This window comes from Lepisosteus platostomus, chromosome 7 (genome assembly GCF_059453375.1).
Source record: "Lepisosteus platostomus isolate fLepPlt1 chromosome 7, fLepPlt1.hap1, whole genome shotgun sequence".
Lineage (NCBI taxonomy): Eukaryota > Metazoa > Chordata > Actinopteri > Semionotiformes > Lepisosteidae > Lepisosteus > Lepisosteus platostomus.
In genome coordinates this window covers 53,172,810-53,197,021 of record NC_142617.1, presented here as the reverse complement: position 1 = coordinate 53,197,021, position 24,212 = coordinate 53,172,810, and the positions used below count along the sequence as shown (strand labels likewise).

The following is a 24,212-nucleotide window of genomic DNA, read 5'->3' as shown; positions in this document are numbered from 1 at the left end:
GCCTGAGCAAACGCAAAGCCCATTCTAATTAGAAACAGGCGGTGAGAACAAGAGGCCCCTTTTCCCCTAGGAAGTGCAGAAGAGAAAGTGAAAGACTAAACCAGGAAAGTAGTAGGATAGAAAGCTGAGTACTGAAAGCAAGAGTGGAGGTATCTGGGAGGGCAGGAATTGGACATTTTCCAGACACTTCTTCATCTCTAAATGTACTGCTGCAACGTCACTCTTTCCTGTTTGTCTTACACATGCCTCCTACCAGCTATTCCAAAATGAAGCTGACATTTTATAAACAGAAACTGGAAAGAGATTTAACTTGGGGAAATATGGAAAACAGTCAGTTTATCTACAGTATGTGATGGTGGAAACTTCAGCGTGTGGGTGCAGAAAGCCAATATGCACTGGGATATTTCCAGTGTTCTGCTTCCTTGGGAAAATTATACACCCGGCATCCTGTCCATGGGTGGGCAGAGATCTTATTCATTTGTTGAAATGATAGGATGCATATAATATAATGCTATATAATTAAAGAATGTCCTATGCTTGGGCTCTGCTTTTAATTTTTCACTGTCCTGGTCTTTAAGCAACAATTTTTTAAACCCTAAAACCTTCTGCATTTCTAGTCTCAATTTTTGTAATTTCAATAACCTCAGCAAAAATCCATCTTGACCTTTACACACATCTTCCTAATACTCATCTTACCTGCGAGTGTGCGGGGGATAGTCAGCAGAGACTGGTGCACCAGTGGGTCATCTGCAGAGTTCACCAGCAGCAGTGGCACATTGACCTGGGATGATCACGAACAAGTTAACACTAGTGAGTATCAAACTGGAGAGGATAAAAAAAGCAGCTTTTAAAGAAAAGTGCTAGTTTCTTATGTTTTCTCAGGCATTTACATTCTTTACCGTTGATTCCCTCGCAGAATACTGATACTGCATTTGCTTCTTTCAGAAATCACTGACAGATCTTAAAAAGTGAAGAAGAAATGAAGAACATTTGTGAATCCAAAAACAAATTGGCAAGATGTGTATGTGAATAGCAGATAAAAAATTAAAAGCTCAAAACTGCTGGGAAATAATTACAAAAACCTCCTCTTCTATCAGATGAAAGTTTTCTTTAGCTTTCTCAAACTGTTCTATTTGTTCTTGAAAATGTGTGATCAGTGCCTCCATCTTATGTTACTTATACTGCAACGCTGCTCCAGCAGAGGTTTCAATATTTTATTTGTGTCAGTTCCTTTACTTTAGAATTTCTGCCTTCAGTTCATATATACTCGACCATGTGTGCAATCTGTAATCTCTGATTGACAAATCCCATCAAACTGCATAAACACTTTTCTAAAATTAAGCATTGAGGATGATATAACAATGGAGCAGTGTTGCTGTTTTTTTATACGTGGTAAACGGATTTGCATGCCGCCTTAGGGGTTGTGATGTTCTAGCTGTTCAACAGAATTATGCTATGGGTGGAACGCAACACGATTATCAGCAAGTGGGTTTTAGCACGGAAATGAAAAATACCTCACACAGGTTTGATAGCTAGTACCAATGTAATAGTATTGCTGCATTAATTGACACAATTTCAGTGGCAGCTGGGAAATACTGTATATACAGTACTCTAGCCAACCTGCTTATTTCCCTAATGACTGCAGTGAGAAGAAGAGGAGAATAAAGCTTATACTAATGTGCCACAAGAAAAGAAGTTAAAAGTCTACTGTTTCACTGTTGTCTTACCCCTGGATTCCTCGCTTGGTCATGAATGTGATGACTTCACAATAATGGAAAAGAATGCTCCAATTTGACTTGCAAGAATCAATCAAAAGTCAGTAACAACAGAACATTGGCCGTTGGAGCTTACTCTTCAATTGTTGGATTAAACACCCATGCTTCAACGTTGGTGGTGTTTGTGCCTGAATTTGTTCACATTCTTGTTTCAGACCATTCTGTTCCCAATCAATGAAGCACAGAACCAATTCTGAATGGTAACAACTCAAGTCGGGTTTCCGTGACCCCTTCTCCGCATAAAAGATCCATGAAACAACAATGAATTCAGAAAGCCCCAACACAACAGGCACTGTATTAACACACAAGAAAGTGGCTCCTTCTTGCAGAAGAAAAAAAGGAAATGTGAAGGGAAAACAAGTCATGTCATACTCACATTGTGGATATAATGCACGCAGCTCTCCTTCTCATAGTATTCCTTCAAGGAGTTATATCCATGGAATTTTCTACAAGACAAAATGTTGAATGCACAAAATCAATCAAATCCACTTTCCAAAATGCACGTGTAATGAATTTGCACAGCAGGCTTTTGTTTCCAATAAGGAACCCACCCAGGACTAAAGGAAACAAAACGATAAAAAAAACAACAAAGACTTCCACAGCTGTTGTTACACTCTATCATAAAAAATACAAAATAATTAAAAAAACAAAACAGCTTTAGAACTGGGTAAATTGGTGCCACTGCCACTTATGCTCTGCCAAAACCAGTACACTGCACTGGCTCTCACCTCATGATGTTGTCATCGATCTGCATGAGAGAGGTGGCAGTGTAGAGCCGGCTTAGATCAGCATCCTCCATCATTAGTGGTCTCTTGCTTGAAGTTTCCCCAAACAGCATGCTCCTGCCACACACAACAGAAAGACTTAGCAACTCAAAGTTCCCACTAAAGAGCACTGTGCTTCTTTATGAAAACACACTTCGTCACGAACATTTATATTTTTATAAACATATGTCCTAGAGTTGCACAATTAGTGCAACATTACACAGGCACTGTCTGTTTTGTCTAATTTCTAAAAGTGAATTGCGTGGTCTTATTAATTGCACAGTTAAAAACGCTTGGGTTCAATCTTTATTTAGAATAGTATTTGCATTTCCACAGATGACGATGTAGATGTATTACATACAGTGCCTTGCGAAAGTATTCGGCCCCCTTGAACTTTTCAACCTTTTGCCACATTTCAGGCTTCAAACATAAAGATATAAATTTTTTATTTTATGTGAAGAATCACCAACAAGTGGGACACAATTGTGAAGTGGAACGAAATCTATTGGATTTTTGAAACTTTTTTAACTAATAAAAAAATGAAAAGTGGGGCGTGCAAAATTATTCGGCCCCCTTGCGTTAATACTTTGTAGAGCCACCTTTTGCTGCGATTACAGCTGCAAGTCGCTTGGGGTATGTCTCTATCAGTTTTGCACATCGAGAGACTGAAATTCTTGCCCATTCTTCCTTGCAAAACAGCTCGAGCTCAGTGAGGTTGGATGGAGAGCGTTTGTGAACAGCAGTTTTCAGCTCTTTCCACAGATTCTCGATTGGATTCAGGTCTGGACTTTGACTTGGCCATTCAAACACCTGGATACGTTTATTTGTGAACCATTCCTTTGTAGATTTTGCTGTATGTTTGGGATCATTGTCTTGTTGGAAGATAAATCTCCGTCCCAGTTTCAGGTCTTTTGCAGACTCCAACAGGTTTTCATCCAGAATGGTCCTGTATTTGGCTGCATCCATCTTCCCCTCAATTTTAACCATCTTCCCTGTCCCTGCTGAAGAAAAGCAGGCCCAAACCATGATGCTGCCACCACCATGTTTGACAGTGGGGATGGTGTGTTGAGGGTGATGAGCTGTGTTGCTTTTACGCCAAACATATCGTTTTGCATTGTGGCCAAAAAGTTCGATTTTGGTTTCATCTGACCAGAGCACCTTCTTCCACATGTTTGGGGTGTCTCCCAGGTGGCTTGTGGCAAACTTTAGACGAGACTTTTTATGGATATCTTTGAGAAATGGCTTTCTTCTTGCCACTCTTCCATAAAGGCCAGATTTGTGCAGTGTAAGACTGATTGTTGTCCTATGGACAGACTCTCCCACCTCAGCTGTAGTTCTCTGCAGTTCATCCAGAGTGATCATGGGCCTCTTGGCTGCATCTCTGATCAGTCTTCTCCTTGTCTGAGCTGAAAGTTTAGAGGGACGGCCAGGTCTTGGTAGATTTGCAGTGGTCTGATACTCCTTCCATTTCAAGATGATCGCTTGCACAGTGCTCCTTGGGATGTTTGAAGCTTGGGAAATCTTTTTGTATCCAAATCCGGCTTTAAACTTCTCCACAACAGTATTACGGACCTGCCTGGTGTGTTCCTTGGTCTTCATGATGCTCTCTGCGCTTTCAACAGAACCTTGAGACTATCACAGAGCAGGTGCATTTATACAGAGACTTGATTACACACAGGTGGATTCTATTTATCACCATCAGTCATTTAGGACAACATTGGATCATTCAGAGATCCTCGCTGAACTTCTGGAGTGAGTTTGCTGCACTGAAAGTAAAGGGGCCGAATAATTTTGCACGCCCCACTTTTCATTTTTTTATTAGTTAAAAAAGTTTCAAAAATCCAATAGATTTCGTTCCACTTCACAATTGTGTCCCACTTGTTGGTGATTCTTCACATAAAATAAAAAATTTATATCTTTATGTTTGAAGCCTGAAATGTGGCAAAAGGTTGAAAAGTTCAAGGGGGCCGAATACTTTCGCAAGGCACTGTATTTCCATATAATGATGTATTTCCACAGTGATGATGTTTGAACAGCTTGTATATGATAACGGACACCAGGAGAAAAATGAACCTAGGGTCTGTCAAAATAAAAACTAAATGTATGGTGTATGCTGTTTTTTTATTGGGATTAAGTATGACAGAAATGTAAGAACTTGAGTGTTTGTGGCTTTTTTTTGGACTCATAAGTTGCTAATTGAGAAAGTACAAAGACCTGCAGTCATAGCTTTTCTTTCTTGCAGTGTTTTATATCACTGAGTGTTAAGCAAACCTGTTCTATCTCTAAAGCTTTATGCACCTGTGGGAGAGAATGATCTTCTTCATGTTATCTGCCATGAGGAAGTTGTAGAATCTTCTACACTGATCCCATTGCAGGAATGTCTCCTGGGCCCTGATTCAAAACACAAACAGGTATGAGAGGCTGTCTCCTTCAAACACTGTTAAATGGAACACAACAAGCAAAGACAAACAAGATCATGGATCGGACTCTTAGCATCTAAAATTTAACAGTGTACAAAAGGATCCACATGGTAAGCAGCGCATCTGTGGTTCTAAGCTGCATGAAGCTACACATGAAGGGGATCTGTAAATGTATGATGTAGAATTGTTAATGTCCTCTTCAAGGCAATGTAGGGAAACAAAACAATAAACTGAATGCTTGGGTACATAGAAAAAGTAAGAGATTTCAATCAAGAAAAGTTATGCTCCTGCTTTTAAATGCACTAGTAAGACTTATTTTTCTGTTCAGGTCACCATACTACAAAAAGGACATTATAGCCTTAGAAAGAGGTCAAAGATTAATTCAAAAACATGTGAACACCTTCTAAGACCCAGAATCATATGAACAGGTCACAGGCTCTAGATCCATCTAGAGCCAATAAGATTTGACCAAGCCAGGAGACTGTTTCATACTCACTTGTGAGAATATCTCACAACTCGATAACAACGGAGCTGAGAACAGGAAACATTTTCACAAAGAGTAGTGGTTGTCTGAAACAGGTTTTCCAACCAGGTGGCTGAGGTTCAAACATCCTTACAAGAAGTGGTTAGATGATATTGTAAATCCACCTAGTTACTAAACTATCCAACAGTCAAGGTGAGCCTACTGGCTTCCTGTCGTTTACAGTCTCTCGTGTTCATAAATAAGAAGACAAACAATACTCTGTGCTGTCATGCAATTTCAGATGAATCTGAAAACAAATTAATAACTACAGTTAAAATATTAGCACTTCACATGGAACTGGTTTTCTTCTACATTGGAGAAAATCCTCCCAAAATCACAATAGATGAGCTTTAAAAGTGAAAAAAAATCCCTATAAACCAACTAGAGAGCCCTCCATGCAACAACATTAAAATGATAAATCCAGACTTCTGATTATTTGCACATTATACTGTATGTCATCTCGGCTGTCCTGCCCAGGATATTACAGATGGTTTAAACAATAACAAGAACATGATCGTCTTAACTGTGCTCTATTTCCTCCTCGTAAACAGGAAATCAAAGAACCAGGAAGCTACCAGAAAAGGAGCGGTTAGGTTTCAACCCTCAGGCAGCCCAGCCCTTGTGTGCTTCAACTCTGGGAAGAGTTCCCTGAAGTCATGCCAAATGCGATTCTGGCTACTTCCACATTTACAGAAGAGCACAGAAGAGAATACCCTAACAGGCTGATTCTAGACTGTTGCTTCTCGCATAACTCTCCAAAACATTTTACTCAAGTGCATAAGTTGACCTCATATTGCTCTTCTGAGGTCTGAATATCTATAATTGTAGTACGTTTTAATAGGACTTCAATTACATTTGCATAACAATATTAAGTAAGGCATTTTTATGGTATAACTTGAAAAGGTCTAGTACTGACTGCAGCTAGGTTTCTATATAAGCTGTTTACCATACATGATTGGGATGTGTTTATATTCTTAAATATTTTGCCATATTGATTTAAATAAAAAACATGTATTATATTGTTATGAAATGTCATCTAAGAGGTTCTACAATGCATTCCCTGTACCAAATATCACTCCCTTACAGCACCAAAATTTGAACATTTTTGTAATCTCTGGCATGGCAACAGATGCTGTCTTCATATGGGGCTGGTTTTAATTAGTTTAATGCCTTGGTCATGCTGCTGGGAGTTCAAATTGGCAGACACTCCAAAACAAAACCAGGTCAATAGGGAATAAATAAGCTCACACGAAATGAAAATGAACATTGTCCCTGAATAAACTAAGCTACCATTTTAACTTCATTTTCTCCAAAGCAGTAATGTTAAGTGCATTCTCCAAAACTCGACAAAAAATAACATTTTTTTAAAGGACAGTGTGACAATTTCAAAATTACGGATTTATGTTTGTTGCTCTGACATTTTTCATCCCATTTCATCAACTGAAGAATGTGCAGAATTCAAAATATAATGTTTCCATAAATCACATAATAGATGTGAAAGCGTTACCAGCCACAAGTCTCCCAGCATAACCGGAATTACTTCAGACCAATGGAATGAGTACAATGCTTTAAGTTTTAAAAACTATTTTCTAACTCACATTTTCACAGTGCAGCAAAGAGAAAAGGAACTTAGTAAAGAAATAGCTCATTCTCACTGATTCAAGGCCCTCACAGAGATTACTTCACAAAAAAGTGCTCTTAATGTTTTATGCCACACATAATTATATGTCCTGTAACTGGCTTTAAGAGACAGAAAACGAAATAAGAATGGTTCGCTGTGCATTCTTCCTACCATCAGTAAGGGATTAGAGAATGCATGCCTGGAAAAGTTTCAGGAATTCAGATTAGGCAGGCCAGAGGATATTTCCCCATGACATTCCCCACTCCCCTGTGCTTGGAAAATTAGTCACATCAGCCAATTACTTTACTCTCCAGCAACCAAATTGTTGGCAGTATGTGGCAAATCAGAAATTAGCTCCATGATTCAGATGTTTTTACAGCATTCGTGCAAGCAGAACGTGTTAGGCAAGAGCCTTGCTTGCTGTGAATCAACAGAACAAAAAGAGATAACTCTAGTGTGATGGTAGAAAAAGAGTGTAATATAACAATTAACTGGATAAAAAGTGTCAAAGTTCAGGTTCTTGGCCAATAGGCGGTAATGAATGTGCAAAAACGACACGGCCAATTGTAAATATGTTCTTTTCCTTCTGAGCCTTGACAGTCGGCCATAGCTTTCTTCTAACTGGCCACTCACCTGAGCGCACTGTACCCCTGACACACACTGACACAGCAGAGCACCCTCTCCTGGTTGGTGCGATTTTCTCCCAGGAACTTGCAGACAATGTTGCCTCCAAGGCTGAACCCCACCACAATCAACTGTGTCTGGGGGTATGCCTTCTTGATGTAGCTAACCATGGCACTGAATTCCCAAGTACAGCCTGAGAGGGCAAACAGGGTTAATCAATATGGCTATTGCTCCAGTCTTACAAATCACGGTGGCACAAAATGCAATATTTAGTGACATCAAAAGAAAAAACCTCAATAAGTAAGGAAGAACAGTCTGAAAAATTAAGAAAATTCAAAAATAGTCAACAGGAGTTCTTTCTCAACAGCAAAATGATGCAGTGCAATGTGCTGTGCATCCTTTCAAAATCAAGTGATCACTCTGAAGACTAGAAAAAAAAAAGAGAGGTACCGCTGATTGACTAATGCTTAATGACACTTGCAGTGGTCCCACGAACCGTGCTCGGCATCAGAAAGCAAGGGGAATGGTGGTGACTTTCTTTTTAAGACATTGCATAAACGAAATTTAATGAGGCAATCCAATATTATTAGTCACAGTAATTGTCTTGCTTTGTTCACGGATAAAATCTGTAGCTGTATTGTGACAGTATCATGTAACGATCTTCAAATCAAGCTGTTATTTAGAGACATCACTGACAATCTTACAAGCCTTACCATAGGTAAACATACGGGGAGAGGTTAGCTCAATGTTTGGCAGGGCTCCCAGGTGATTCAAAACAGCACACCTGTATCCCTGCTTCTGAGCATAATCCACAAAGGTGCGGATATAATGCTTCTCGCTGTGATTTCCAATTCCTGGACATATCACCATGGTGACTTCATCTGAAGATTAAAATGGAAGCAAGCAAATAGTATGGAATATGCAGTACAAACACGTTAAACATTTTGATACCCATGACCAGAAAACAGACAGCATGGTGGTGTGGGAGGCAGCACTTCATCTTGCAGCTCTGAGCCTGGGCTGCCTTCAATGTAGAGGTTACACTTGCCTGCATTTCTGTTTCTGCATTTCTCCAGGTTTTACGGTGTCCTCCCACAGTCCAAAGATATGCTGTCCAGGTTTACTAGTGTCTCTAAGCCAGCTAAGTCTTGTCAAAGCTAGAGCATGATACTGAGCAGCATTATGAATAAAACAAAAAAGAGCTACTTGGTCATGGTTTTCAGAAAATGAAAACCGGTTTTGACATTTCACACCGTCGCAGCCAGGACAACAGAATGCAGAAGTACAAGTAGTAATTTTATGCAAGCACCGTTTGTTTACCTTTTTACACAACAAATGTAAGACACACTTCTTGAACAGCACCTTTACAATCCCATTTGGCTTCTAGAATCACTCTAGTTTTCTCACACAACGTGAGTCAATCGTAAAAACACAAGCAGTCCAGGCACTGGCACAGTAAAAAGCAAAATCCTTCTGCCTGACAATTCAGCTGGGGCATGTGGTTGCACGTTTATTTAAAAACAGCAGAGAGATGCCAGACAGATAGTGCAACTTCATATTTACCCAGAACAGGACTTGTTCCATTCGTGCCCAACTAGCACACACATTCCTCACCAAGGAGTATTGCAGTATCAGAGGAGCCACAAGGAAACAGAAATCCAGAACAGGCACGTTCTTCCCAAAAATATCCCTCTTACCTCCTGTGCAGTGGTCCCCCAAAGGCTCAAAGAGGTCAAAGGTGGCTGTGGCACCATCCTGCATTGGTAGGAACTTCCGGAGCCCATATGGATGTGGTGAGCTAACCCTGCCCATTTTGCCATATAGGGCTGTTTGCAGGTGCCCACTTTTACCCCACAGCAGGGGAGGAATGTACCTGTGTTAGGAACACAATAGTATTGTTCACCTGTTTTCTTCATTAACAGTGAGGCCAGAGTTTTCTAATAAACCTATTACAATAAAAATTTAAACAAATCAATTTAACAATCCATGGCCCAAAAAAGCTTAGTTAAAACATTGTCAATCTGTGGGAAACATTCCATGTACTGTAGTGCATTCTTAAAGAGACCACATTTTTCTATAGCAAGTGCTACTAATAATGAGACACCGTAAAGATTATGGGTTTTATGTCATAAAATAAACATGAAGACAGCTGAAAGTTCTCCTCCCTTTTGCCACAGCCTGATATACTGCCCTTCGCCCTCCAGCTGAGACACTGCACATCATTCCAGCAATTTCTGCTCATTTAGTTTGAGAGCAAGAGGCAGGAAACTGACCAACACATGAAAATCACAGACTTCAATCTGTGCTTACTGGTTTAATGCACTGGCAGCACTAGGAACAGTTGATTCAACGAAGGAGGCAGATGGTGAAGCTGGGAAATCTAAAGGGTTTTTACAGTAAGTATACCTAAGCCACAATCCAGGCTGCAGCTGTTGAGTCAACATCAGGCTGTCTCCAACCTTACAGCCTTGGCTATTTACCAGAACAAACCTGACTAAAAAAATAAAATCAAAAGACCATATCAGAGTTTTACTGTGTTTTATATGTACACTAAAGCCTTGGCTAACACACTCTTCGTAGCCAAAGACATAGGACTAGGACTTGTTAATGGTGAATTTCCTGGTAAATAATGCATTTCCTCACACATTTTTTAACTAGAAAGCATATACAGATGTGATTTGCATAATCTGATAATTGAATTAACTTATCACTTTAGTACATTTTCAATACACTCTTCAACTCTTCTCTTTATATGCTATAGTTTAACACGACTTTTCATTTGATAGCTATGAGATAGGCTCACTATGATTATTAGGAAAAACTGGGTGGCTCACATGAATACAGGGAAAGCTTTCAGCATCCCATAATGAACCTGCTTAAGATGGGTTGGCAGTATGCTCTACAATAATATTTAAACAAAACGACAAACAACAACCAAGTAGTTGGTTAGTGGTATCCGAACTGTAACCCAACTGTTAATGTTAAGGTCATCTATCGCTTTGCAAACATTTACAGTCCTTTCACTGAAATCAGATCACCTGTGTTATTTTTCTTGAAGCTCTTACATAAGCAATCATCTCCTCTTAATCCAAATGTCTACTGCATATTATCCATTATTCCACCCTTGCAAATCTAAATTGAGATGTTTTGGGATTTAAGATAAACCGTTATGTGCACCACTTTAAAAGGGAACTACTGTCCCAATTTCCTAGGCTATTAAATCTCTGGAACAAAATAAATTCATTAACAGTACTGATAGATTTTACAAATTGAACACAAAATAGTGAACCTTGTGAAAGTACTGTAAGTCACCATGCTATCACAAACCTCTAACCTCACCAGAGGCAAGAGCAAGAACTGTGATGTGGTGTGGCCCTTCCTGCTCAGCAGTCACTGCAATAACTAATGTAACGTGATGTACGAGCGAATAAGTATATAGGTTGTACAGCAGACATTTCACAATAGAAATGTTCCAACGTGATCTGCATGCACAGTTAAGTAGTATTTGTTGGCAAAACCACCTCAAAATCGAAAAGCAATATTTCTATTGAATTAAAAGAGATGCATTCATAAGCCTGCTTGTTTACAATCACGTCACCTAAAGTTTTGTTGCCTCATTTTGAATCAAAGAAAATTGTGCTGCGCATACCTGGAAATTTCATCTATTTTGTAATGTAAATTTGAAGGTTTACATGTTACTGTGTACATTTTTCTTTTATTGTCTTTTGAAATGCACTGATCAATGTTGATTCTTTCAAACCCTGAAATATAAAAATAGTGTTACAGTTCCCCTTTAAATGTCAGCCACTAATTTTCCCCACTTTAGGAAACACAATGTAGGCCTACTGCACTTTGAGGTTAAAGTGTACTGTAGTGCTGTGGTGACACTGGTTAGCACAGTCCTCTCAAAGCAGGTACACAGTAATAACCTTTCATAAAATGTAAAGAGGGCAAACCACCTGATTTGCGTAAGCAACAGTTTAGATGGAAACAACCTAGGTAAAAGCACTACAGTAAATGTTATTTCCTGTATTTAAACCCAGATTATTCAATTCCAGATAATTTTAAAGCAAAAAAAATAAATGAGCTGTTACTGAAAAGAAAAAAAAACTTTTATAGTACAACACAACTTTTCCACTTCTCTTAATATTTATGTTTTTACTTTACAAACACTGTTTGTAACAGAAGCTGTAAATGAAGGTTTGCTGCAGTAATTGCAGTAATTTTAGTGCTGGTAGAAAAAATACCTGGTCTGACAGGTATCAACTGTGGTTTGAAATACCCCTGTCAATGTCCATTATACATCCGTTCCTAGGAATAGTGGCTTGAGCCAAAGTCAGAATTACATAATCACAGCTAGACCGGCATATATAAAAGAAGAAAACCGATTAGACCTAATAGCTCTAATAAGTCATGTTAGGTAGCAAGCAAGATGAGAAGCAACCAGAACACAGGCACTGAGTAATGACAGCATAATTAGATTTTCTCTACATAAACCTCATAGATCCAATTATTGACAGTGAAGCCTAGATCTCACTCAGCAGTCTTAGTCAGAATATTGCAACTGAAGATTAATAGTAGAGAAGGATGTTTCTTGACCTGAATTACTGAAATTGCTGCATGAGTTTAAAATCAACATCTACTGCACTATGATTTCTATGGAAAGGTTCTTCAAAAAGCAAACAAGTCACAAAAAAGGAAATAACAGTATCTATTGCATATTAGATCTCAACTAGTTGATACATCTTAAATAATTCTCAGTGCAAACTTCAAGCATAGCTGTGAACAATGTGATGCATTTTTCAACAAAGGAATGATACAAATTCAAGGACTGACTGCTTCATTTTAAATTTAGAATCTACAGTGACTTCATGCTTCTAGAATTCCTTTCTATAAGATCATCATTTACTGTCTAAGAACAAGCACAGAAGACAAGTTTAAAAGTTTCAAGGGGCAAGGTGCTAAAATCTGTTACACCACACACTTCTGATAAGAAGTCTCGTCTTTAGACTGTTGACCGAGCTTCTCTGTCGTGTCCTTCTGAAACTGCAGTGTGTACACTTTTAGCCCTTAGTAAGGTGTACTAACCATAATGGAAATGATGACATTATGTAACAGCGTGGTCTGTCACGTTTAATAAAAAGGGAAAGCTGGTTATGTGAACCCTGACAGTACTGTATTTGTAAGGAGATTTAAACAACCTCTTGAAAGCAAATGAATAGAAGTACTCATGAAAATTCTGACTTCCCGCTAAGGAACAACTTCAAATGCTTAATAACATGCAGAACAGCCCATTCACGGTTTCAAATATCAATATACTGTAAGAGAGTTGAGACTACTCTGTAACGCAATACGGAGTGTTACAATGTTACTCTACAGAAACCTCAACAGGACTCAGTTATTCACTATGGGCAGGTCAATTTGCGCTTTATTCCGATTCTGTGTCCGCTGTGAGGTAGTAGAATTAAGGGCTGAAAGTTGGCTGAAACCCAACTGCCTTGCCTGAAGTTACTGTGCTCCCCATTTTTATAGCTAACAGAGTAAAAGGAAAGTGAGGAATCTCACATCACCATCTTCAAAGATGAAAAATCAGTTTTGCCATATTATGAAGGTTTAGCGATAGAGGAAAGACATGGAAGTGTTCGGACGGGGGGGGGGGGGGTGGAGACACCTGCGGAGGAGGAGACTGGCAATACTCACTCTTTGGTCAGCAGGGGACAGGATTTCAGCACGAAGCGGTTGAGCGGAGTGGCCTGGTATGTGAGTTCAGGAGGAGCAGTGGGGCTCTTGAGGTTTAGGCAGCGCACGATGATGTAGAGCACAGCCGCCACAGCTGCCAGCTTCATCCCGTCAAACATCGCTGGCATCTCGGGGGCAATGGTGTGGACTTCAGCCTCGTTATTCATGGTGGATCTGAGGCAAACCAACAGCAATGCAGGGCGTGCGAGTTAAAATGCATTGGAAATCAATTCATCATGGACTATACCAAAAACATTCTCTCTCCAAATATAAATAAGGGAATATGTGATGTGATTAAAGAATGAAATTCTGTAATCACAGGGGCAGAGGGTAATCTATAAGGAAAAAAGACATACTTGTTGCACCCTTTATAAGATGAGATATGATAAATTGAGATTGCTTTACAATTTGTCAGGTTTTTAAACTGTATTTTGTACTATAAATGCCGCATAAATCAGTATACACAACAGAAGTGTCTACAAAAATAACCATAAGAGTAACTGTCAAACTGTACTTTGCTTACCACGCTGGCTTCTTTTCCTGTATATAAATGTATTATCTTTCTTATTCACAGTCTTCCTGACTGTGCAAAATGTTCTGCGTCACAGTGTTCCGGTCAGATCTGCAATTAACAAAGACAAGGATGATTGCCCTGTTCGTACTGTAAAGATAACACAATCTGCTGTCAAGCAACATGTACAGTTGAGAGGACAAGAGTCAACAGTGCTACCATTCTAGAAGGTGAGCGTTCAGATTCCCCAGATTGGAAATGCTATGTATAGACTAAAACAAGATTTAGTAAAGTAACAATAGTGTTAACAGGGTTGCTTCAGGCCTTGGATAAAGAGATTGAGCTGCATTTTTTTACATCTCAGAAGCAAAATAAATTGTAATCAGCCCTGTCCTCAACTGCTCTCGTGTAGACATGACAACTACAATCTTCACCATTAAAATGTTGAAAAAAAATGTGTGAAATTTCGATTTATTTACAGATCATAAAAAGCTTCATTCAACAAAAAGATGTTTTTATTTTTCTGCTGAACCTATACTGCTATTCTTCAATGTAAAGCAAAATTTTTGCTTTCTTTTCATGATCAAGGCCTCAATACAACAATACCCAGGCTCATCTGTAAACCACACCTGAAAGTTTTGCTGCAGTCAGGCATCTTGTTACTGCACTACCTTTCATGTGAAATCTCCCATGTTTTCAGTGTTTAATTTACAATGTACACTTTAAACAGCAATTAGTCACTGCATTCTCAATAGATCCCAATTTAACAAAATTACACCCTCTGGGTTTACTTTTTTCATGCTCCTTTAATTTTACTGTAGTTGTGAGCATCATACACTACTTTTCCATTTGATAACTTGTTCTGTTGTTGTATACTGAATGGATCAACTGCTAAACTACTGCACTGAAATGTAGTTAAACAAGCTTTGCAGTCAGTAATCAGAGTCACCTGTAAACAGTGCTTGAGGCAGAGGTATTGAAGAGGCAAAACATGTTATGGCTGAGATGTAAAGTGAAAAGCAGCTCCTGCTTTATACTGTAAGGAACAGATTTTGAGTGTTTTTAACCTGGAAAGAGATCTGGTGATGCTAAGTTTATTATTTCACGTGACATACTCTTTAAACACTGACAACACAGAACACTAAAAACAACACGGCATGCATATGTTCATTTCTACTGCAAAGTTATATTTCACAGAAACAGAAACCATTTCAAATCACATGCATTGGACAGAAAGCCTTTTGAGACTATGGCCATTTCCATTGACAACTCTACTTCAGCAGTTGCCAAACTGTCAAGCTCTGAATTCTCTCTCCCCAATTATGTTCTACCCTAACCTCCAAGAACCATGGTGATGTTTTACACTAGCCTATGAGACCTGTAAAGAATATTTATTTTAAAAAAAACACATCAGGTGATAGCAGTCACAACAGTAGTGTTTTCCAAACTAACTATAAACTATATAAACTCTGTAACTATAAAGCACGACTATTCAACCTATGGCCCTTCTGATCTTCTCCACTGCAGAAATTCAATACAGCCCAATAGAGCCAGATTCCTAATTGTTACATTGGTGTAGCCAATTATCAATTAAAATATTAAAGCAACTGGTTGCAAGAAAAGTCTGTGACTAAGTAGACTGGTATGACCAAAGATTGAGAAGCCCTGAGGCAACCGACAGCAAACTGGGCCAAGAGGCCTGCTAACCACTGCAAGCTTTCTTACTGTTGGGCACTGGATCTGATGGAAGGATTCTGTAGAAATGAGTGAGGAGTTGAGAATAAAGGTCATTTAGAACAAAGATGCACTTTTAATACCAAAGGTTTTCCATGACTCCTTGTCATCTGGGTAAAGCATTAAATAGACCCAGTGAAAGTTAACCTGGTCCAGTCTACCCTGTCTCCACAGACTTAACCTGCTGATCATTTTAAAAAGGCACAGACAACCCGAAAGGGAACCCGTGTTTTAAATCACTCTTAGATTCACTCTGATGGCACATAAAAAAGCTTGGATTCTCTTGGTCATCTCTCAGATGCGTAAAAGATGTGAGGGATTAATTTTCCACAGTTTCACAGTCAATGCAATTGTACCTTAGAGTTTCATTATGTGTTATAAATTAACATTTGATCGCCTTATGGGTATGTTAATGCAGGTGAAGCACATGAATAACACAAAGCACAGAATGGATTAAAAACACTATGTAGTAGTTACGACAGATTAGGCTATAGGCTACCATGCCCATTATAACCCAATACAGTTGTCCCTTTTAATGCCACTGCCTGTTATAATGCCAGCCTCAAATATCCCCAATCCCAATTCCAGCCTGTGGCGTGGTGGCACACAGAGGCAGAGCTGAAGATGTGATGTGATAATATAACAGAACAGTGCAATGAACAGAACAGTGAAGCAACGAAACTTACATCCACCATGATTTAAACTTCTATATTATCTTTCTCACACGTAAAATATTCTTAAGTCTCTCAAGTCTTATTAAGACTTAATGAAGTTGCCACAATCAATTAGTGGCAACATTCACTTCCATTTATAAAACCATTTCATTATCCACATGACTAAAATACAATTAAGATTAAAAAATATGTACTGAAGAATAGGAACTTATGATTAACAATTTAAAAAGAAAAAGAAACTTGCACTCGCACACTGCTTAGTCATGGTGCTCAGAGACCTGGAACGGCTCTTGGTGACAAAGAATTTCCAGCTCAGTGATTTCACTTGACAGAACCATCTAGATTAGAATATTATCACTGGTGGGACGATAAGCAAAGCCTGATTATGGATAGTCTAAAACTGAACTGGTTTATACAATATAGCAAACTTATTAGGTCCATAAGATATGCATCTTTCTTCCTCACAAAACTGGCCATGTTTTTTCATATTTTAAATAAGGTCTAAGCAAAGGCAGTAAGATGTCAGGAAGCAGAACAGGCAATAGATCTCAGTGGAATTCTACAGCCCTAACGAGAGTGTTTGGATGTTTGCTGTGATAAAAGAAAAACGTTTTTTTTTTTTACCCCAAATGATAGACATGTTAAGCTCAGCAAAATGTGCTCCTCCCTGTTATGTGCAGCCCTGAGGATACAGAAGTAGCCTGGGAAAATCATGAGTCACAAAATACACAACCTGTCAGCTGTGGGAGAGGCTACATTTCTTCTGAGACTTCTTCTCCAAGCAGCAAGGTTAACAACAGATCAGTGAATCAGTGGAGTGAGTTTTAAATCCACTCATTAGATGGACCTACAAAGATACTTACTATTCCTTCTACTCTTATTGTTCTCATGAGCTTACTGAATCTTACCAAACAATAGACAAGAAGAGTGAATAAATAAATTATATAGGAACAAGGAATCAGATATGTATTGTACAAACTACATAGATTCTTAAAGACGTCAGCATATACTGTAGATAAGAGGTCTGGCTGTGGATTAACCCTAAAAATCTATTTCACATCTTGTTCCCGATACTGAAAAGGAATCTGGATGCTCAGTTTTAAAATTGCCTTTACTGATGGTTGCTCTTGAATGTACATGGCTGACTATAACCTTGGGGAAAGGAGATAAATCACTGCACAATGAAGTGGATTCCTTTTCCTGGGCTAACCGGATCCCTCATCCTGTAATTCCAACCTTTCAAAAGCTTCTGAAAACTTTAAAAACCCAAGTGAATGCGTGAAACTACTAGACATACAGCCAAGTAAATAGAACTACAACTTTTTTTTTTAAGAAAACAAATAATAGTTATTGTAATTATAACATTTAATCCTACTCAACCTATGACTTTAGCTCCTGTAACTGTCCAAGGCGAAAGTAAACTCAGTTTATAAAAGTAATTCATCTAAATGCAGTCGTCCTTCGGAAGGAGAAAGGATTCAAAACATTATGATCTCAACACTACCAATTACCAATATGTAACAATAAGACTCTCCACTGGCATTTCCAGTCATAACAAAGGTTATGAAGAGACCCAGAAATATTCCCACCTTTTGCGAAGCTCAAGGTTGAATATATTTGCATTAAAAAAAAGATATGCCCCTACAACGTAAATACAATAAGATGTGGAAAACGTCTAAATTAGCATTTGAGATATGCTTCTTCCTTTACTGTATTTCACTGGATTCATAAAATACAGCAGCTTAAATTTTGTGTTTTGGTCATTTAACCCAAATGCCTAACAATTTCCTTGCAGGAAGAAATTTAACATACTGAATACCTGTTTTAAAACACAAAACGACTGCTACATACCCAGCAATGCACCCTATTCAATGTCTGTTTTTGTCACCCAGCTGTTTCAGTTTGGATTGGCTAAATCACTATGTTAATGTTTTCAGAATAATTTAAGGCATCAGATGGCCATTTCACAGATTGGCCATATTGAACATAATATTTGAGGCCATGTTATATGAGATTGTGCCAAATGGAATGAAATGCTAGACCATTCTATATCTGTAGCACACAGATCACCCAGATTGAGAAAAATCAACCACTCTGAGTGTGATCTGTTTTTGTTATGCCCTAATCTCTCTGGAACACAAATATTATACATCAGCCCCATTCCAACTGCTGTGACTACTCTATAAGTACCTGGGGGGATGGGGATGCTGACCTCTGCTTTTTAATGTCTATATTCAATAATCTTCCTTCAGTCTCCGTCTTGGATGCTTACAGATATTTTAAAAGGCACATGTGCCCAGGAAATTATTTTACCTTCCTACTTACATGTAACAATGGGTTAACTATACTCTTGCGCTGATCTCCTTGGTGAAGATGCTTCTTTTGACAACACCCATTGATCATCCATGCATGGATGTTCAGGTTTAGAGTTTTAAAGCAGTGGTGTGCTAAGAAATTTCAAAAGACAAGCTGTGGAATACAGCTGCCCCTCCAACCCCAAAATCCCTTCTTTCTTGTCTCTCTTTTCTATATACCAATGGCCTATTTTCTCTCCAAATGAACAAACACAGCTGCACTATATGGCACGTTCACCTCATCCAGTGTGTGATGTAAAAGAAGAAATTGATAGAAAAAAAAATAAAAGCAAACAGCACAGTATGATGGGATGAGAAGATCTGCATCAATACACTACACACATGTCCCGTTAGCCCCCCTGACCCCTGTCTGCCTTCTGTACTGTACCATACCGTTTTGCATTGAAATGCTCTCTGAGAGGACCAGCCACAGGAAGGAGGATCCTTAAAACCCATAACCCAGCAACGATATAGAACATCGCCATCCCAGAAATTGTAGCATTGGAGACACTTCGACTGCATGGACCCCATGTGACCGCCCAAACAGCCCTGGTGATCTGGATAGACCTTCCTGGGGGAAGTAGAATCAAGTCAGCCAAAGACAGATTGAGCGGATGAAATGGGTTCTGTATACGTGAAATGGCTCTTTACAAATACACAATAGCTAAGTAAGACAATAGGATACATATTCCAATGTACATCTGAACAGATCTAGAGACTCGCAGGACATTGACAGGCATTAACTGACTCTAAAACATTTTTGGTTCTGAATTTTTCTTTTAGTAATCCTCCAAATATAGTACTATGCATTTTCTTTACCCGAAAAATAACTTAATCATAATCATATAATAAAAAAGCTACAAAGAAACTCATCTGTCTGAATTCTTTTCAAGAAAAACCTGAATCTCATGGGTAAGATGTAACAAACATTTTACTGTCTTCTGATATTTATTATTTTGACACAGATTTTTGCAAATGTTATGGTTCCGTTTTAACACAACAGTGATGCATCTCCTGTAAAAGTTTGTATGGTTTATTAAAATAAACCAACATTTCTTCAGGTATGATGATTCACTTTCTGCCAAATAAAAGATCAAAAATCATTCCTAATGTATAATGCATTTTCCCACTAGAGAATTCTGTGGGTTTAAAGAACAGTTTGCAGCACAGAAAGAAGACAGTTGTACAATTATAATAATGAAATAATACATTAAAAAATAACCTCAATTCCATGCTTTTAACATACTTTTACACAGCATGCAAAACACATTATTATCGTGCAAAATAAAACCCCTCACATTTGATATCATTCCTCATACATTCTTACTAACATCAATACTATAAATAAAACTATTCACTTTATCATTTATTAGAGTTTTGTTTTTGGACAGGCTGCCCAGCAGTGGGAGACCACACTCATTCAACTGTACTGCTTTTCAGGGTTCCTCCATCATCAAGATAAGTACAAACGTATATTCAATGCTCAACCTCACCAGTTCAATGATGACATTTTATATTTTTAAACAAAACTATCCATTCATTATTTTCTTCATATCTTCTCATTAAAAAAAATCATGCATTGTCTCTCTTTTTTAACATTAATATAGCACTTTTCTAAAGTGATTTACATATAGGAGGGTACCTACTTCATCCAGCACTGAGGTAAGCACCCAACAGGGTTACATAAGACAGTCATTATGCACCAAAAGCCCCAAAATGCCACACAGCAGTTAGAGAAAATAGGAATTCACCATTTCAGTGGAACGTTTATGGTACCAGCACCTCATAATGCACAGGCTTCCCTAGAGAAAGCCTCCCTATTATTAGAAACGATGTTATGGGATCATTAATAGAGGATTGCATCTTCAACAGCACAGTGCCCCCATATTGGCACAATGGTACCAAATGGTACCATCTAATGGTCCAGAAACACCACTCAGCCTACAGCTGTAGTCTGGTATTCACTGGAGGTCTCCTATCCCAGCCTTGCTTAAGATTTTGAGATGTCACAAGAGCTAAAAGGTGGGAACTCTGCTGTCGCAGACTTGATTCTCATCATTACTCTCATTAAGCAACACCTAAATTATCCCACTGGCACCGAATATCTGAATGGAAAGGAGCGCACAAATAATGTGCACAGTAACTAACAGCTCAAAAACTACCTGGGGTCACACAAAAGACACAATAATAACAAAAATACCAACAAAAGCTTAGGAAAAGTGTCCTCTTCTTGAAACATAAAACTTTCATTAGACCTACAGTACATCAATCCCAATATTAAAAAGTAATGTCCACCATAAAGACAGGGAACAGAGGGGACACTACAGTAAATCTGACCAGCTCAAAGGTCAAAATTCAAAAGAGCAGCTTTAAAACTGATAGTTGTGTTTACTGTATGTTAAAAGAGCATGAATGTACTGCTGGAGAGGGTACAGATAAGCAAACAAATGTAACTGTTGATAGAAGGGGAGGCAGTGAATTTCAATGCAGAAGGCTAACACTGGAGAATCACTCAGGTGCAGAGAAGACAATCTATTCTAAAGGCATCGAGAGGCGGATTGTTCATTTATAGATGCAGGCCCATTGATACAACTCATTAACCCTTAGCTCCCTAGCCCTACACACCCACAGGTTTAAAATAATCCCGTGGATACTTAGCTTTAAAATTCAGAATTCCACTATGCTATAGAATAAAGGTCATTAGAATATGTCCTTTGAGAATTTCGTCATATCGCCTAAAATGTCTTCATAACATTGCAATCACGGTTTGACGTTTAACAATAATTACAAAAAAAAAATTAATTCAGACGGGAATCATTACCCACAGAATACCCGAAATAATAAGAAGACCTACAGTACAGTATATAATCCCCAGTATATCTGTTCGAACACTTAGAAACAAATTCACATTGCTTCTATACACTTAAACATCCATTTTGTCCACGTCTGGGATTAAACTACAAAATAACAAGATGCAGACATCGCGATGGAGGATAGAAAATGCGTCATGCACGCAAAAGATCATACAGTATATTTAATACCTGGCCACCGCAGTAATCCACGCCAGAAGGGATGTGCAAGTCTGGAATACAGACCGAGCTGTCCCAGGCCCAAAACAAACAACTGCTTCTGTGGTTAGGGTGTCTCGGCGGAACCGCCTCTTGATGACTTAGTATAAGTCAGCTGGTGCTGTCGTGAGTTGTTTTGTTTTTGCCTTATTTGATGGAGATTAAAACCAGGAAGAATACTCTGTTTTTAAACACTACCTCAAAAGCTGAGACTGCTCTTGCACAGACGTCCATTTCAACAAAACGAATTAGAAGAAGCAGCTTTTCCCCCCCTGTTACAGTATGATGAGATAAAGCACGTTTACTAAACCGCAATTACTTCCTTTTTGTGCTAAAAATACGTCGCATCCCAATTCAAAATATTTGAAGGAATGACATATTCTAAGTTGAAAGCTATGCTTTTCATTTAGTATTTAGTTCTGAAAAGATACTGTAGGTTTAACATTTTCATGGAGACTGTTTACAAAATGAAACCATTTCATAGTTTATCTTCGAAAAATTGTCATCTAACTGTTTTTAAGAGCAACAGTTCAAATGACATTACAGCGGTGCCTCTTTGAAGAAAAAAAATCACACTTAAGTGTTTTTGTGTTATTAAAATCGAAACACAAAAGCCACAGGTTTCCACGAAACACTGTTAAACCTAGGAATTTAATAAAAACGTTGCAAGACGTTAAAAGAGTGATGTCTTGCAATAACGACTGCCGGGTTCTAGAAGCCTTCTATCACGATACTGACGGCAGATACCGACTGTCAAAGAGCAGAACTGCGTTCGTGTCTGTCCAAGGCCCTCTCCGCTACCCAGCGCCTTCGCCGATACAGCTTCATTTCCAAAACAACATTTAACGAGTACACTTTAAAAAGCGTTTTAAAGCAGCGATACAGTCAGCGTGCACAAGCTTCACTGGGAACGTGAAGCCAACTATTAACGAGATTAAAGCGCACCCCAGCAAAAGATCAGACACCAGCTGCACCGACAACGATTAAAAGGAGACGTCCAACAGAAAACATACTGTGACTCTTCACGGTTCTCCGTTTCCGCGTCTTCCCTTCCACACCCCTTACTTTCCATGCAGTTTCTTTCTCGGAGGTGTTTATCGTTGCATTATATACTGATGCTGCATCCACTTTCTGGTCTTTTCCTCCCAGCCCTCAGAGACATTAAGGTAACTACCGATACCTGGCAGTGGCAGATCTCACTTCCTACTGTAGAAGCTCATTAGCATGTCTTCCCTTGTGTTGGGCCTCACACTGCTGTCCGTCACTCCTCGGGCGCCGCTCAGTGGCTTCCAGCCCTGTCAATCACCCGCCCTTCACCCCGGCTTCTCCTCGGGATTGGGTTAAAAGATCCGGTAGACCCGCCCACCCCCATTTAGTTCGTACAGCGTGCTGGTGCTTGAAAAACGTGACCAGGCGCGGTTGATTGGTCAATCCATCACGACAATTGCAGGTTATACAAGTTATTTTTTTTACGTTGCGTAGCTCTGCCCTTTTCAAAAGGAAAGACGAAGGCTTGAGAGGATTGTTTATCAGGGACTTCGCTGGAAATAACAAACGGCCTGCTCGTTGATCTTTCCGTCTGTTCTTGGATATACAGTGTACCGTTATATGTCAACTAAAATTTAACCGCACTTCTTGAAATACCCAGTAATCCTGATTTAAATCTGTAATTTTAATGGCATCCTGGGAGATTTTGGGGTTACTGTTATTGTTGACACTATTGCATTAGCACTGATACAAGGATGAAGATTTTACATCAAATTAAATATTTACAATTCATTGCATTGATATAGTATTGTAACGCAACGGGGGCTCAGACGGGTGCCCTTGCCGCATTAGGTCGGCCCCCCACCGTCGGGGGCTCGAACCCGGGACTCCCGCGTCGCTCTGCAGGGACCTAGCCCGGTGAGCTAAAGAGAGATCTCTCTACAGCCCAGTAGCTCTAGTCCTGCTATCACAGGGAAGGGCGGCGACGTCACCTCTCTGGTAAGCCGGCTCTTACATACAGGTAGTGCCTGTCGGCCGTAAGCGTTACAGTATACAGTAGGTTCCGCCCTTTACTGTTCCTGACTTTCAACGCCTAAATAATCTGGCTCCTACATACTGTACATCTCTGACCTCCTCCATGTTTACACTCCCTCCCGTAGTCTCCGTTGACCCGAGGCAGGTCCTTTGCTCACTGTACTAAATCTCGTTCGTTCGGAGACCACGCCTTCTCTGTCGCTACTAGTGTTATGGAATGCCCTTCCTCAGACTGCGAGGTACAAATCCTTTGACTCTCTTCAAATCCAAATTCAAAACTCACCTTTTTTACTCCAGCCAATGTCTTCTTGCCCTACATCTGTATTAATTAACATGTACTGTATACTCTAATTTATTTTACTTTTTATCGTACCTTCCACATC

The 24,212-nt window shown here is 39.2% G+C and overlaps 1 protein-coding gene across 7 annotated transcripts in view; it reads right to left on the bottom strand.

Annotated features, from left to right (window-relative positions):
- LOC148659229 (monoacylglycerol lipase ABHD2) overlaps nt 1-23,029 on the bottom strand; it is a 29,710-nt gene extending 6,681 nt beyond the window's left edge. The window contains exons 1-11 of one of the 7 annotated variants that reach the window (XM_088641241.1): nt 22,821-23,029; nt 19,133-19,310; nt 13,990-14,088; nt 13,428-13,640; nt 9,425-9,600; nt 8,441-8,608; nt 7,737-7,920; nt 4,838-4,930; nt 2,504-2,617; nt 2,152-2,221; nt 697-781 (exon numbers count right to left, since the gene is read on the bottom strand). In XM_088641241.1, the coding sequence (XP_088497367.1) occupies nt 697-781; nt 2,152-2,221; nt 2,504-2,617; nt 4,838-4,930; nt 7,737-7,920; nt 8,441-8,608; nt 9,425-9,600; nt 13,428-13,633 (1,096 nt within the window). In that variant the 5' untranslated portion in view covers nt 13,634-13,640; nt 13,990-14,088; nt 19,133-19,310; nt 22,821-23,029. Of the gene's footprint in view, nt 1-687; nt 782-2,151; nt 2,222-2,503; nt 2,618-4,837; nt 4,931-7,736; nt 7,921-8,440; nt 8,609-9,424; nt 9,601-13,427; nt 13,641-13,989; nt 14,089-19,132; nt 19,311-21,780; nt 22,202-22,820 lie in introns of those variants that run through there. The other 6 variants (XM_088641243.1, XM_088641240.1, XM_088641246.1 and 3 more) reach the window with 6 other exon arrangements.
- Nucleotides 23,030-24,212: the final 1,183 nt, after the last annotated feature.